Genomic DNA, 14,788 nt, shown 5'->3' with positions numbered 1-14,788 from the left:
CTTGGGATGTTACTGAGACACATTCCATTAATTTTATTTCTGAAAGGCTTTTGGAGGGGAGAAGGGTCTCCTTTTTGTGTCGGGCTCTCTCTGCTCCCCCCTCTCCTCTTTGGCCTCCTTTTAACCCCAGATAATCCATGACTGGTTTGAGCAAGGGACTCAGTGCTTGTGTCTGTGTCTTGAGGAGTGGGGTGCAAGTTGAGAAACAGTGAGGCATATTGGCTTTTTCCAGCCTCTGCCCCTCAGCTGGGAGCAGCTCAGCCCTGTGCCAAGTCCAGACTTCTCTCCTGTCTCCTCACTGCTCTGACATTTCTACTTGTTGATCTCATGCACTGATCCCCTCCTCCACTTTGTTTCTTGGGAACACTGCCCTCTCGAGAGACCCTCCAAACCTGATTTTTGAGACTGATTAAATAAAGGGAACTTCTGCCCATCTCTTGGCTACCTTTCATCCTTCCCAGTGCTGGGATTAGCTCCCTTGGGTACCCAGAGGGACAGCAGGCAAAGGCTTCAGCAGTTGTGGTCCTTTGGGACCCTGTGTTTGGTGGTTGAGGGAGGAGCATGTCTTGCTGCATTTTGGGACAGCCTTCTGTGTGCCAGGGCTGTGGGGTCTGTCCTTGGCTGGGGAGGAAAGTAGGGGGCTCCAGGCTATGTAGCTCAGAGCAAAGAGTTGAGAGATGACTGGCACCCTGTGTGGCTAGAAAATTATCTGCAGGGGAAACAGTAGCTTTCACCTCACATCTGGGTGTGTTTGAAGTAGTAGGCTGGGGTGTGTGCGCTCCAGAGTTCTTTATTTAGTCCCACGATTTATTTATACCACCGCCTTCCCTAGTTTCAGAGGAAGTGGTTGGGGACTGGAGTTTGAGAGCTTATTAATTGCTTAACTATTAGTAGCTACACAGTCTATGAAAGTGCTTCTTTCATCCCTGTGTTTCTTGCAGTTACCCTACGAAGGAGGTATCTTCACCTCTTGTTTTACCGAAAGACCCACCAGCCCATAAGCGCAGTAGGGTTGGTAGCTTGTCCACAGTCACCCAACTCAATAATGGAGAGCCAGGTTTTAAACCTGAATCTTTGTGTAAATTCCAGGCTCTTTTTGTCACTGGCTCTGAGATGCGGTGCAGGTATATGGGGGTGAGGATGAGGAAGGAAAGGGTTCTAGTGACTGTCTGGATCTAATCCGGAGCTCTGCTTTGTCCTTTGGCTTCATCATCCCCTCTGTAATCCGTTGGTCTCAGAGCCTCCTGGCAAAGCTCAGTCTTTAAGGGCAGAACTAGAAGGACCAGGTGGGAACCACATCAAAAGTGTCGCACGCAGCTGCACCGTCTAAACCGTACGGAGGAGTGAACCAGTAGAGTGGGTTCCCGGGGGTTGGGGGGAAGGGAAGGGGAGCCCAACATGTAATTTGCAGACAGAAGGGGTGAGCATGGGATGGACCCTGTTTGTTGCCCTGTTTTAGAGAGGTTCAGTTTTGTTGGAAGTATATCTGTCCCTGAAGTCTGTGTCTATCACATGTTGCTTTGATGTGGGGGATATTGAAATCACTGGCTCAGGCATTGTCTCCACAGAACTCTGTCAGGAAGAGAGATGAGTAGATTTCACATTGATTCTTATCTCCCCACAGTGGCATTCAGATAGGCAGGCGTATTCACTTACTTGCTGGGTATCAGTTACTGTATCCACAGGAGGGGAGATGGGTGCAAATATGTATCCTCCCTCCTTCTGCTCATCCTCCAAGTCCAGGCAAAGTCATTGGAGAAAAGGTATCTCCACAAGGCAAGTCTGTTTCAGTGCTTTAACATCCGGAACTGCTCAGCAGGATCAGTCTGTGGCTTGTGTTTATTCCTTCCTAGAACTCCACTTGTCTTATTGGCTGTCTTGAGGCTTCACTCTGCTGGCCTCTTGGCCTCCTTCTCAGTCTCTTTGCTTGCTCTTCTTGTCCTCCTGGACTCGTGCCGTTTGGAGATCTTGCATCCCGTCTCCTGAGCTCAGTACAGTGTCTCTGCATGTTGACCATACCTTCTGCTCAGACTCCAGCTCCTTGGACGCCCAGCTGCCCATTCCTCACAGAGCTGCCGTGAGCTTTGTGCGGGAGGGACAGCGTACTCTCAGCCCTCTCCCACAAGCTTGCTCCTCCCCACACGTGCTCCGGCATAAACTCCCAAGCTTGCTTCTTCTAGTTCTCTGCCCTACCAGAGTTCAGTGTCTGCTCCCTTGCTCAGGGTAGGTTTTTTAAATTTATTTTTATTATTTAAATTACACTTTACTCACTTATTGTGTGTGCTTGACTGGGTGTTTTTGATGTGCCTGTGGCCCCCCCCCCCCCCAATCAGGTCTAGTTGGTTCTGCAACTCCATTTCTGATGTCTCACTTGGGTCTAGTGGCCAAGTTCTCCTGCTGTGGAACCTTCTCACCGATCACTCCACTTCTGCTTCTTCTTTCCAATCCAAGTCAGCACAGCTAAATAGGCTTCCCAATAACCTGCAAATAAAACTGGAAGTCTTTGTGTGGCTCCTACAGCTTCTGCCAGCCTCTCCTCCTGAGCTGTGTGGCGTACTGCTTCTTTCTTTCTTTCTTTCTTTCTTTCTTTCTTTCTTTCTTTCTTTCTTTCTTTCTTTCTTTCTTTCTTTCTTTCTTTCTTCCTTCCTTCCTTCCTTCCTTCCTTCCTTCCTTCCTTCCTTTTTTTCTTTCTTCCTTCCTTTCTTTCTTTTTTTGTTTTTGTTTTTTTGTTTTTCGAGACAGGGTTTCTCTGTATAGCCCTGGCTGATCCTGGAACTCACTCTGTAGACCAGGCTGGCCTCGAACTCAGAAATCCACCTGCCTCTGCCTCCCGAGTGCTGGGATTAAAGGCGTGCGCCACCACGCCCGGCGGCGTATTGTTTCTTAACTGCATGGAGCCATTTCTTGACTGGACATTCCATGGTGTGGTGTCATTCCCTCCCTTTCTTGGGCTTTTTCTTCCTTTCTTCGGCATGGTCAGATGTCATTTTCCCAAGTTTCTAGACATTCAGTTTAAAGTATCTCCACAGGGCTGGGGATGGAGCAAGCCCAGTGGCAGAGTGCTTGCTCAGTATACAGGGTTCAATCCCTGATACATTTGTCTGTTGCTGGGTAACCTCGTGTTCTTTTCATTCCCCCCGCACTGACTAAAGTGGCTGCTTGTATTTATTGCCTTAGCTGTTAGTGTACGTCTCCCCTCAGACCATATACCCAGTTATACCACAATATCCAGGTCATAGCAAAGTATATGGTTTACTGTAGGTGACTTAGAGAGCTTTGCTTATCAGGGAGTGGAGCCAGGAGGTGCTCAGGCATAGGAATGACTTAAGTTAGTGTTGCCAGCATCAGTGGAGAAGATGACCTTGGTTGCTAGAGTAGCTGGGGCATCTGTGAGAATTGGGGCTGGGCTCTGAAGGATGATTGACAGGTGGCTGTCGAAAAACCATTCAGTGTAGATGGAGGGGGCTGCTCGTGGGCCCTAAGTAGAAATAGGCTTCTGCCTTGCTTGCCCAGGAGTGTTAGGCTTTTGGAAGATGCTTCTTTTTGTTTTTTATTCTACCATGCCAATCTCTACCTCCATTCACCCATGAGAGAGAGAGAGAGAGAGAGAGAGAGAGAGAGAGAGAGATTGAGATTTTGTGCTTGAAAGCTTGTACACACACACTTGTGTCTCTGAGTCTCTGTTTTCCTGACTGAGAACAAGAAAGCAGTGCTTTAATTCTTCCCCATCGGGCACCCCAGTTGGATGATTCTGGGTGTCCTTCTTGCCCTCGGAGCTTGTGCTAGCATCTTTCCCAGCCTGGAATACTATGGGTGGGGAGGGTCTTTCCAGCTGACAAAGCCGGAGGAGCTGAGACTATTGGGCAGAACAGGACCCAGGAGTGAGGTATATTCTCATGGAGTGGAGTGAGGTATATTCTCATGGTGCGCCGGGGATTCCAGGGGAGATGTTTTTCCCTTTGTGTCCTGTCCTATGGAAAGCCTGAGCTACCCTCTAAGCAGTTGCTCTATCTTCTCAGGGAGCTGTCGCTTGAATTTCTCTGAGATAAGCCCACTCGTCCAGCAAAATAGAGTCCCTCAGGGTGACGGTTGACTTCCTAAAGGTGCCTCTTGGCCTGAAGAAGCCTGTGCTGAAGGAGGTGGCTGTGGGGCCCCCCAAGAGGTCCCAGCCCGCGGCCCTGGAGCGCTACAAGGCACGGCGTTCGGACGCCATGGACACCGAGTCCCAGTACTCGGGCTATTCCTACAAGTCGGGCCACTCCCGCAGCTCCCGGAAGCACAGGTGGGTCCAGCTCCGAGCTGATCAGGCTGGTCGAGAGAGGTGGTGTATGCTAAGGTGGTGGGGTAAGGGGCTGCCGAAGGGACCTGGAATTCCCTCTTGACTTTTGTTTCTGTTTCTCTGGCTTCCTGCTGCAGGGACCGTCGGGATCGACACCGCTCTAAGAGCCGGGATGGGAGTCGTGGAGATAAATCAGTGACGATCCAGGCTCCGGGAGAACCCCTGCTGGACAATGAGTCCACGAGGGGGGATGAGCGGGTGAGCATTGGGGCTAAAATGGTTTACATCAGACATTTTGTGATCCTCTGGGGTAGGTGGAGTCTCCTAGGCAAGTGCAGGACTGATCGAGATCTAGGATACATTACACCCAAGATCAAGAACGGTATCTTTTTTGTTTATTGTTTTTTTTTCGAGACCGGATCGACTTATGTAGCTTGTTTTTGTTGTGAGACAGTGTGGCCCTAGCAAGCATTGAACTCACAGAGATCTGCCTGGCCCTGCTTTCAGAGTGCTGGATTTAAAAGTGTGAGCCACTATGCCTGGCCCCTGGACTGATTTTATAAACAGAATCGTCCTGTCCCTGAGTCCCAAATGAAGGGATTACTATGCCTGTCCTTTGTTTCGTGTTCCAAGGTGGGATCTTGTTGCAGGGAATTCAGGGAATTTAGATGTTAGTGGACACTCTTTTGGAGGTACTAGTTTCTACCTGATCTCCAGGGGCAGAGGTGGTTTAGCTGAGTGAGGAGAAATTTCCCTGCTGTTCCGAAGCTCCTGGCAGCCAGTAAGGTTGGCGCAGGCTGGAGTAGGAGGGCAGCGGCGGTGGTGGTGGTGGTGGTGGGTAGGCCACAGGTTTCCCTCGAGCCTCAGATGTTCGCCCTCTGCTGTTAGCTTGTGGAATAGCATCATCTAGGTCCTAGGGAATAGGGGTTTGGGAAGAGTCAATGGAGCTGCTTGGGGCACCTAGAAGAGAGACTGGGCAATTAGAGGGGGCACCTTGGAAAAGAGCAGTTGTTTCTGTCCTGACTTCTGGTCCATGGCACTCCCTGGATAGAGAGGCCAGTAGGCAAGACACAGTCCTGGAATTTAGGAGGGACAGGATTTGTGGTGACACTGAGATTGCCCAAGTCTATTCTTATTCTTTCTTCATGGGAGTATCTTAGGCAGTGGAGACTCTTAGCTTCTTGTTCCTGGTTGGGCAGGGGCCTGTCTGACATTGGGAACTCTTTTCTTTCTGTAATATAAGGCCTCATGGATTTTTGAAGTGACGTTGAGGTATGATTAAACCTGTTGGGTGGGGTTCCCTGCCTTGATCTTTGAGAGGGGTAGGCAGTGTATCTGGGGGTCACTGGGTGAGGGTGGGGTGGCTCCAGTCCCACAGCTGACAGTGAGCAGCTCTTCTGCTCTCTATATTCAGATAAAATTCTTCTCCCATCCTTGGGAGAGGAGACTCCTCAGCTCTGTAGCCACTGGCCCATCCAGGTGGCCTCCTACTCTGCACTGCATAGCTCAGTCCTGTAGCTTGTATCCCCTGGGGTTTAGGGTAGGATTCCATATGCCCAGGCTGGACGTGAACTGTGGGTACTGAAAGACCTGGTGTTCTTGGGACTTCTCTGTAGGATACTCTCTAGCCAAAGCAGAGAAGCAGCTTTGAGCAGACCACACTCTGAAGGGCACCCGAGAGCCCATCTGTCTATGCTGACATCCACAGATCTTGTACCATGGGTATTCGGGTGGTCACCCCACAGAGCTAGCTTTATAGAGACCCACGGTGACCCTGAGTCTGCAGTGAGTTTCCCATCTTCTATTTAGGTCATTCACTGATCTTCCTTTCCCTTCTTCTCCCTGAATGAGAAACTGCTGTAGCTCCTCATGGTTGGAGGATAGACAAGAGCTCATGTAGCTCAAGCTAGCCTTGAACTTACAGATGTAACTGAGGATGGCTTTGAACCCCTGACCTTTCTTCCTCTACCTCTCAAGTGCTAGGATTGCAGGCATATACCACTGCCCCTGGATTTTTCTTTTCTTTTTTTTTTTTTTAAACAAGTCTTTTTTTTTTTTAATTAGGTATTTTCCTCATTTGCATTTCCAATGCTATCCCAAAAGTCCCCCATACCCTCCCCGCCACTCCCCTACCCCCCACTCCCACTTTTTGGCCCTGGCGTTCCCCTGTACTGGGGCATATAAAGTTTGCAAGTCCAATGGGCCTCTCTTTCCAGTGATGGCCGACTAGGCCATCTTTTGATACATATGCAGCTAGGGTCAAGAGCTCCGGGGTACTGGTTAGTTCATATTGTTGCTCCACCTATAGTGGATTTTTCTTTTTATCTTTTTGAGATTGTCTTGATTTGTGGCCCAGGCTGATTTTGATCATCCTCCTGTGCTCTGGGATCACAGACATGCATCACCTCACTTGGCTGGAATAGATGTCTGTTCCAGGCATTGCCACATGGGCTGCTCAAGTGGCTTTGACTTCCCCTTCCTAACCACTGTGCTCTCTAATCCTGCATGTGGAGACCCCTGCTTCTCTCTTTCCTCAGGGTGCCTTGGTTCATGAATCTCTGCCCTGGATATTCTAGCTCTGGCTTCTGCTGAAACCATGGACTAGTGCACAGGCTGGCAGAAACTTAGGAGAGAGCCCATCTAGAACATGAATGCTGGAACAGTTCATGGGCATCTTGTTTAAGTGCAGATTGTGGCTTAGTAAATAGGGGATGGGCCTGCTGGTCTGCCTTTCTCCCACTGGCCCAGGCCATTTCCATACTGCTGGTCCGCAGAGTGCAGTCTGACTAGCGGCCCCTAGAGATCGCTTAGCTCCGAGAATTCCCAATCTTGGCTGAGCATTATAATCATCTTGGGAGCTTTAAAAAAAAAAAAAAAAAAAACACGTTGACAAGCAGATCTCACTTTGCATAATTGGTATGTTTTCCAAGCTCCCTCGGTGATTCTACTGTGTGCAGCTGGGGTTAGGAACTACTAATTCAGATGAGCTTCTTGTATGTCACCCGCTGTTGGAGGTCAGCTTGGGTCCTATCACTGTCTGGAAGCTGCCTGCTTTGCCTGGCAAGCTTGCCCTTGGGTCACTGTCACTGCCTGAGGAGCTCCCTTGGCAGTTGTCCTGTGCTCCCCTTCGAGGGCCATCGATGCACATGTGGTATCTTTCCCCCTGACCTCAGTGCAGCGCCCCAGGGACTTGGGTTTTAGATGGCAGTTTCTGCAGCGACAAGACAGGCACACAGTGAAGCTCAGTGACTTCTGATGACTATGTATGTGTTGATTTTTCTCTCCTATCCGCTTTCCCATGTGTACCTCTGCTCTGCCTGCCTTTTCCGCTCCACCCACCTTCCCGACTGTAGGATGACAACTGGGGAGAAACAACAACGGTGGTCACGGGCACTTCTGAGCACAGTATCTCTCATGATGATCTCACGCGCATCGCCAAGGACATGGAGGACAGTGTCCCGTTGGATTGTTCCCGCCACTTGGGCGTGGCGGCAGGGGCCATTCTGGCGCTGCTCTCGTTCCTCACCCCACTGGCTTTCCTGCTGCTGCCCCCACTGCTGTGGCGGGAGGAGCTGGAGCCGTGTGGGACCGCCTGCGAAGGCCTCTTCATCTCCGTGGCCTTCAAGCTGCTTATCCTGCTGTTGGGCAGCTGGGCTCTGTTCTTCCGCCGGCCCAAGGCCTCACTGCCCCGAGTCTTCGTGTTACGAGCTCTGCTCATGGTGCTTGTCTTCCTGCTGGTTATTTCCTATTGGCTCTTCTACGGTGTGCGCATCTTGGACGCCCGGGAGCGGAGCTACCAGGGTGTGGTTCAGTTTGCCGTTTCGCTAGTGGATGCTTTACTCTTCGTGCACTATCTGGCCGTAGTTCTGCTGGAGCTCCGTCAGCTCCAGCCCCAGTTCACACTCAAGGTCGTGCGATCCACAGATGGGGCCAGCCGCTTCTACAATGTCGGCCATCTCAGGTATGGGTGCCCGGCAGTAAAATGGGACTTGACGTAGGACAAAGATGAGACCCAGATGAGACCCGAAAAGGTTTAGGGGAAGGAGGGGGGAGGGGGCGGGGCGAGGGTGGGATGGCGAGGACAATACGGGATGAACTAGTGGGAGTGGGGCTGGGCGGAAGGTGGTTTGCACATAGTAAGAGTTCAGTGGCATTTTCAGCCTAACGACAAAGTCGTGGGCAAGATGTCAGTGGGAGTTGTGAACTGGCAGTGACGTGCAATTCGAAATCAGGACCCTTAGAGGAGGATGGGTCAAGAGAAAGAGAGGTAAGGGGTATAAACCGAAGGTGTCTAGCCTTTTCTTGGAGGCATGATATTATTATTATTATTATTATTATTATTATTATTATTATTATTATTATTTTGTGTGAGTAGTCAGTACATGTTACTGAGATGAGCTGGCCAGAGATGGACTGCCAGAGGGAGAGATAGAAAATTAGCTCCCACCAGGCTGTGGGCAGAGGTCAGCGGCACCTCCTAGGAAACCTTGGGAGAATGTGGGAGGGGGATGAGGAGCCCCTTGGCTGGGGCTTATTAACCCCCTGGCTTCAGCATAGCAGGAAATTAGTAGCAGACCCAGCCTTGGGAAGGTGGCAGGGGCCTGGTAAGTATAGACCTCAGGCTTGAGCCAGGCTTCCTGGAAGCAGCTTGTCCCTGTCATGTGTCCTCTCCAGCCCTGCCGACCTGCCCTGATGTGTCCCTTCCCCTGCGCCCCTTGTCTGTCCCTTCTCCCTCTCCCTCCTGCCGTCTCCCCAACAGCATCCAGCGAGTGGCAGTGTGGATCCTGGAGAAGTATTACCATGACTTCCCTGTCTACAACCCCGCCCTCCTCAACCTGCCCAAGTCCGTCCTGGCCAAGAAAGTGTCTGGCTTCAAGGTGTATTCTCTCGGAGAGGGTGAGCGGCCCTGCTCCTCCACCCCTCCCGGCCTCTTCCTAAGCAGGACCCCAAGCTACCTCCCTTGCCTTTTCCTTTCTCTGGCCTGTGTCCCAGCCCCTCTGTTCTGTCATTCCCCTTGACTTCAGGTAGCTGGTCATAGCTGCTATCCTTTTTATGCTATGGTGTAGCCCCTGGTTTAGCTCCTGTGTCTGCTCATAGCCCTGGTCTCTACACTCTTTGGCCCCGAGCTGCAAAACCTCCTGCATCAGGAGGAAAAAATACATATGCAGGACTCCTCCCCTTTCAATGCCTTTCTGGTCGCTTTCTTGCAGTTTCTCCCAGAGGTGGCCAGGAGGGCCGGGACGGGGAGGCATTGCTGGGTGGTGGGGACACATCCTCTGGCTGTCAGGCCATGTTACCCCGAGTGCAGAGGCTACACTTTTTCTGACCGTTTCCTCTCTCCTGATCTCATACAGAAAACAGCACCAATAATTCCACAGGCCAATCAAGGGCCGTGATCGCGGCTGCGGCACGGAGGCGGGACAACAGCCACAATGAGTACTACTACGAGGAAGCCGAGCATGAGCGCAGAGTGCGCAAGCGCAGGGCCAGGTGGGTGCTGGCTGTGTGAGTCCGGGGTAGGGCGTGCACCTGAGGGAGGGGAAAAGCCAACTGAGTGGTACCCGTGGGATGAACTGGGCCGAGGAAGCCCAGGAGACCCCTGTGCCTGATGGGAACGGCACAGTGATGATACAGGGTTTGTATATTCATTTCCCAGTGCTTCCCTGACTGATCACCACGGACTCTCAGCAGCTGTAAAACTACACATTTATTATTGTTCTGTTCCGTGGGTCAGGTTCAGGCTTGCTGGACCGCCTGCTTGGACCCTAAAGGCTAAACTGTACACCTCTCATGTGAGCCTGGGCTTCTCTTCCAGGCTCCCTCTCATGTGAGCCTGGGTTTCTCTTCCAGGCTCCCTGGCTTTTGATGGACTCGCTTGCACGTCATTCTTCCCCCATGGTTTTCCCCATGGTAGTTGGCTTTTTCTAACAGGAGCCAGTTCTTTCTGACTTTTGCCACCTACAGAGAAGCCTGGTTTTTAGGCCCAACAGGATAATAATTATTTGTGTGTGCATTTGTGTGGAGTCCAGAGGACAGCTTCAGATGTTGTCTCTCAGGTTGTCATCCATTTTGTTTTTTGAGATAATATCTTCATTGCTTTGGAGCTTATCAAGTAGGCCAGACTAAGCTGGTTGGCCTCCAGGTCCCAGGGATATGCCTGCCTCTGCTACCCCAGGGCTTGGATTAAAAGCATGGGCCATTACACTTGGAGTTTTTGTTTTTGTTTTGTTGATGTTGTTGTTGGTGGTTTGTTGCTTTTGTTTGTTTGTTTGTTTGTTTGTTTGTTTTTGAGACAGGGTCTTCCTATTTAGCCCTGGCTGGCCTAGAACTTACTATGTAGACCAGCCTGGTCTCAGACTGCTGCATTTATCCTTCCTCTTTAGTCGGGTGTCAGCGCTGCCTGTGCTATTGTGGCTGAATAGAAATGCCATTTCCAGGGCCAGGAGCCCTGCCAAGCCTGATGACCTCAGTCCAATCTCCAGAATCTATGTGTTGGAAAGAGAGAAAGGACTCCTTTAAGCCCCACAGAAGGCGTGTGCATGCCCCCACCCATGTAAATAACACACGACTACGATTACTACCACCACCACTCCTGTTAATGCACTTACCCTTTAGCCATATGTATTAATTTTTGTTGTTGTTATTTGTTTGTTTGTTTTGTAGTTGTTTTTGTTTTGAGACAGGGTTTCTCTGTATAGCCCTGGCTGTCCTGGAACTCACTTTGTAGACCAGGCTGGCCTCGAACTCAGAAATCCGCCTGCCTCTGCCTCCCAAGTGCTGGGATTAAAGTGTTGCATCGTGTGGTGCGGAGTCTTTTCCTAGGTCTGATGGGATACGTGGCCTTTTCTGCAGCTCAGTGCCTGAGTGTCATTCTGGATTTGATGCTAGGCTCGTTCACTTTAAGTCCCTAGTCTGGTACCACTGAGTACGACTGTGTCTTGCTGCTTCTGAGGAAAGAACCCCCTCTGTCTCTTAGCACTTGGCTCCAGCAGTCAGAGCCAGTGGGTAGAGGGTAGGATGAGCAGTGAGCACCTGGTCCAGAGACTACCTGTCCCCCAGGCTCGTGGTGGCTGTGGAGGAGGCCTTCACGCACATTAAGCGGTTGCAGGAAGAGGAGCAGAAGAACCCCAGGGAGGTGATGGACCCCCGGGAAGCAGCCCAAGCAATCTTTGCATCCATGGCTCGTGCCATGCAGAAGTACCTTCGCACCACCAAACAGCAACCTTACCATACCATGGAGAGCATCCTTCAGCACCTGGAGTTCTGCATCACCCACGACATGACGCCCAAGGTAGGCCTGCTGCTTCCAGCCCTTCCTCTCTCTCCAGCTTCTTGTCTCTTTTGCTCATGGCTGTTTCTCCTTCCCGTTCTTTGCCTCATTTTTTTTTTTAAAGATTTATTTATTTGATTTATGTATATGAGTTCACTGTAGCTGTTCAGGTGTTTGTGAGCCTTCATGTGGTTGTTGGGAATTGGATTTTGTAGGACGTCTGCTCGCTTCGTCCCTGCTCACTCGCTCCATCCCTGCTCACTCACTCCATCCCTGCTCGCTCTGACCCAAAGAATTATAAATAAGTACACAGCAGCTGTCTTCTGACAGCATCAGAAGAGGGTGTCAGATCTCATTACAGATGGTTGTGAGCCACCATGTGGTTGCTGGGAATTGAACTCAGGACCTTCGGAAGAGCAGTCAGTGCTCTCAACTGCTGAGCCATCTCGCCAGCCCTATCTTTACCTCTTCTTGAGAATTTCCTTTCCTGTCCCCATTCCATCTGTCTTGTCTGTGCGTAGTGGAAGAGGCGAGGGGAGACTTTGGAACTATTCGGGGGATTTCAGAGGCCTCTTTCTCATTTTTATAAGGCCCTAGAATTTCTACCTTCCAAGTCTTACACCTTTACCTTGCTGACCCCTTCATCCCCAAAGGAAGCTTTTGCCTCTGCTGACTTTTAGCGATTGGCTTACCTCAGCCTCGTTGCCAGCTCCCTATAATGGCGCTCTTGGAGCCTTTCTTGTTGAGTGGGTGATAAAGAGACTGGGAATGTAGCTCAGTGGTAGATCAGGCTTGAATTCTTGATTTCATTTACCAGCAAAACAGTGTGTGTGCATGTTAGAAAGCTGTGTCGCAGAGGATGAAGGGTGGGTGGGTGCACGAGATGCCCAAACAGTATCTTCTCCCCTCCTCAGGCCTTCCTGGAGCGATATTTGGCTGCTGGACCCACCATCCAGTACCACAAGGAACGTTGGCTGGCCAAACAGTGGACCTTGGTGAGCGAGGAGCCGGTGACCAATGGGCTTAAGGATGGCATCGTGTTTCTCTTGAAGCGCCAGGACTTCAGCTTGGTAGTGAGCACCAAGAAGGTGCCCTTCTTCAAACTCTCCGAGGAATTTGTGGATCCCAAGTCACATAAGTTCGTCATGCGGCTGCAATCGGAGACCTCTGTGTGACTTTTGTAGCAGCCAGGGAGGAGGGATGTGAGGGTTCCTGCGGAGTGGGAGGGGCTTGGTTCTCTGGCCCTGACACATTTCTGCCAGTCCTACTTTCTCTTGCTCTTGTTTGGTTTTGTTTTTTTGTTTTTTGTTTTGTTTTGTTTTTTTTTTACTTGAATTAACTTATCCTGTACCCAGTCTCTTCCCCTCGTCCTCAGTTTTTCCCATCTGGAAATCTGGAGAGATAAATCTTGCTTTAACAATACCTGGGAGCCACCCTGCCCTCCAATTTTGTATCACTCCAGGCCCTGCAGGAAACAGTGCCTCATAACTCTCCCATCCTCCCCATCCTTCCCCCTCAAACGTTCCCTGGATGGAAGTCCCTTCCAAAAGCATTCAGGGCCTTCCTGATTCTACCCTTGCCTCCTGAGCTCCAACTTAGAAATGTACATTCTTAGAGCCGCGCTCTCTAGTGGCCCCTGATAGAGTTTCTCTTGGGGGCACAGCTCTGACCCTAGAGGACCATGGTGCCAAACTCCTGTAGGACAACAGCTAACCTATCCTCTGTTCCTACGCTTAGCCCTGAGTCCCTGGGCAAGGATGCACCTGTGACATGATCCCAGAATTAGGATTCTCTCTGCAGTCTTGCTCGACAGTGTTACATCTGTGCTTCCTGGTACACACACACACACAGACACACACAGACACACACAGACACACACACACACACACTCACACACACAGACACACAGCACCTCACAGATACACACACACACACACAGAAACATAGAAGAAGGGGAAGTGCAGCCTTCTACTCAGGAGTCTTTACTGCTGTTTCTGACTTGTATGGTCATGTGATCATAGGCAAACAGAGGTGGAACCTCTCTGACCACTTTACCAGGGCTGTGGGGAAGGTATAATGTGTCTTTCTTAGACAACTCCCGAGAGGAAGGGCAGGATAGACCCCTGAGGTTGGAGAGACCCTTGTCATTGACCTCGTCCCTCTGAACTCACTGACCCCTATCCTGAGCTGTTCTTCCCCACCCTTCCCCATGAAGGATGCATGTTGACTTCTTAAGGACTCCATGACATGCAGACCCTGACCAACCCTGGGGTCGAAGACATTTTCTGTTTTGCGCCAGCTACCACAGTCCTGCTGAATTCCGGCTCCAGAGACCTGTGGCCTCGTCTCTTTATGGGGAGGGGCCAGCAACTCCTTCTCATCCCCTGCCTTAAATCCAGTTCTTTGCCTCAGGGGTCTCTTTACCATGGCCTTCCAGGGTCCCATCCTCTTTTCTCCCACCTCGCTTTCTGGGCTCTGTATCAGGGTGAGGGACCAGGATTACTGCCTTTTGTGGGTATTAGCTCCTCGCCCCATTCTAACTAACACAGCCTTTGCAGCAAATCTGAACAAATCTCAGTAGTCACTTTGAGCAGGACTCACTAACCCTCTAGTGGATATTTTTCAGAGTAAACTTGAGCCTTTAAATTAGACACCTTTAAATTATTTTTTACCACAAGGACTAGAAATAGGGAATACCCACATCTTTCTTTCTGGGGTCCATGTGGATGACTGTCCTGGTGGCTTCGATGGAGAAATGTCCCTGTGTCACTTCTTTAAACAACCCTCAAAGACTCTGTATGGGCCCTTCACGTCCCTGGGTATTCTGCTGGTATTTGCTGTGCAAAGCACACCCTGAGATGGGGTACCTTTGATCTCACCATGAGGCTGCAGGATTCAAAGTGGAAGCCTACCTACCAGTTACTAAAGGGCTTGTCCATTAGGGCTTACTTTGTTCTCATGGGAATGGTCTTTGGAGCTGACTTACGCAGGGCCTCGAGGTTAGCTTAGGGCTGTGATAGAGGTGCCTGAATAAATTCCAGTGAAATTACTATGTCCTTGGGTAATGGGAAGGTATCTTTTCTTAAAAAAAAAAAAGAAGAAGAAGAAGAAGAAAGAAAATTCAGGTTTCAGAGGAGAACCTTTTGAGTCACGTAAATACCTCACTATCCTGGAAAGCAGGGCCCGGATGGTGATTGGGGTCATTGCCTTTGTGGGCAAGAGTGGGTTTTGGTGTTGCT

General features: G+C 50.5%; 1 protein-coding gene across 3 annotated transcripts in view; it reads left to right on the top strand.

The window, feature by feature from the left end:
- Positions 1–14,788, top strand: part of Vangl2 (VANGL planar cell polarity protein 2) — a 25,101-nt gene extending 10,313 nt beyond the window's left edge. For all 3 annotated transcript variants that reach the window (XM_021171541.2, XM_085842989.1, XM_029479027.2), the window contains 7 exons: positions 4,020–4,282; positions 4,417–4,537; positions 7,633–8,240; positions 9,039–9,175; positions 9,634–9,769; positions 11,339–11,570; positions 12,464–14,788. In XM_021171541.2, coding sequence (XP_021027200.1) covers positions 4,212–4,282; positions 4,417–4,537; positions 7,633–8,240; positions 9,039–9,175; positions 9,634–9,769; positions 11,339–11,570; positions 12,464–12,724 — 1,566 coding nt within the window. In that variant the 5' untranslated portion in view covers positions 4,020–4,211 and the 3' untranslated portion in view covers positions 12,725–14,788. The remainder of the gene's footprint in view (positions 1–4,019; positions 4,283–4,416; positions 4,538–7,632; positions 8,241–9,038; positions 9,176–9,633; positions 9,770–11,338; positions 11,571–12,463) is intronic.

Source organism: Mus caroli, unplaced genomic scaffold, assembly GCF_978045245.1.
Source record: "Mus caroli unplaced genomic scaffold, Mus_caroli_1 scaffold_1, whole genome shotgun sequence".
Lineage (NCBI taxonomy): Eukaryota > Metazoa > Chordata > Mammalia > Rodentia > Muridae > Mus > Mus caroli.
The sequence above is the reverse complement of the archived record's forward strand: the minus strand, read 5'-3'. Positions and strand labels throughout refer to the sequence as shown.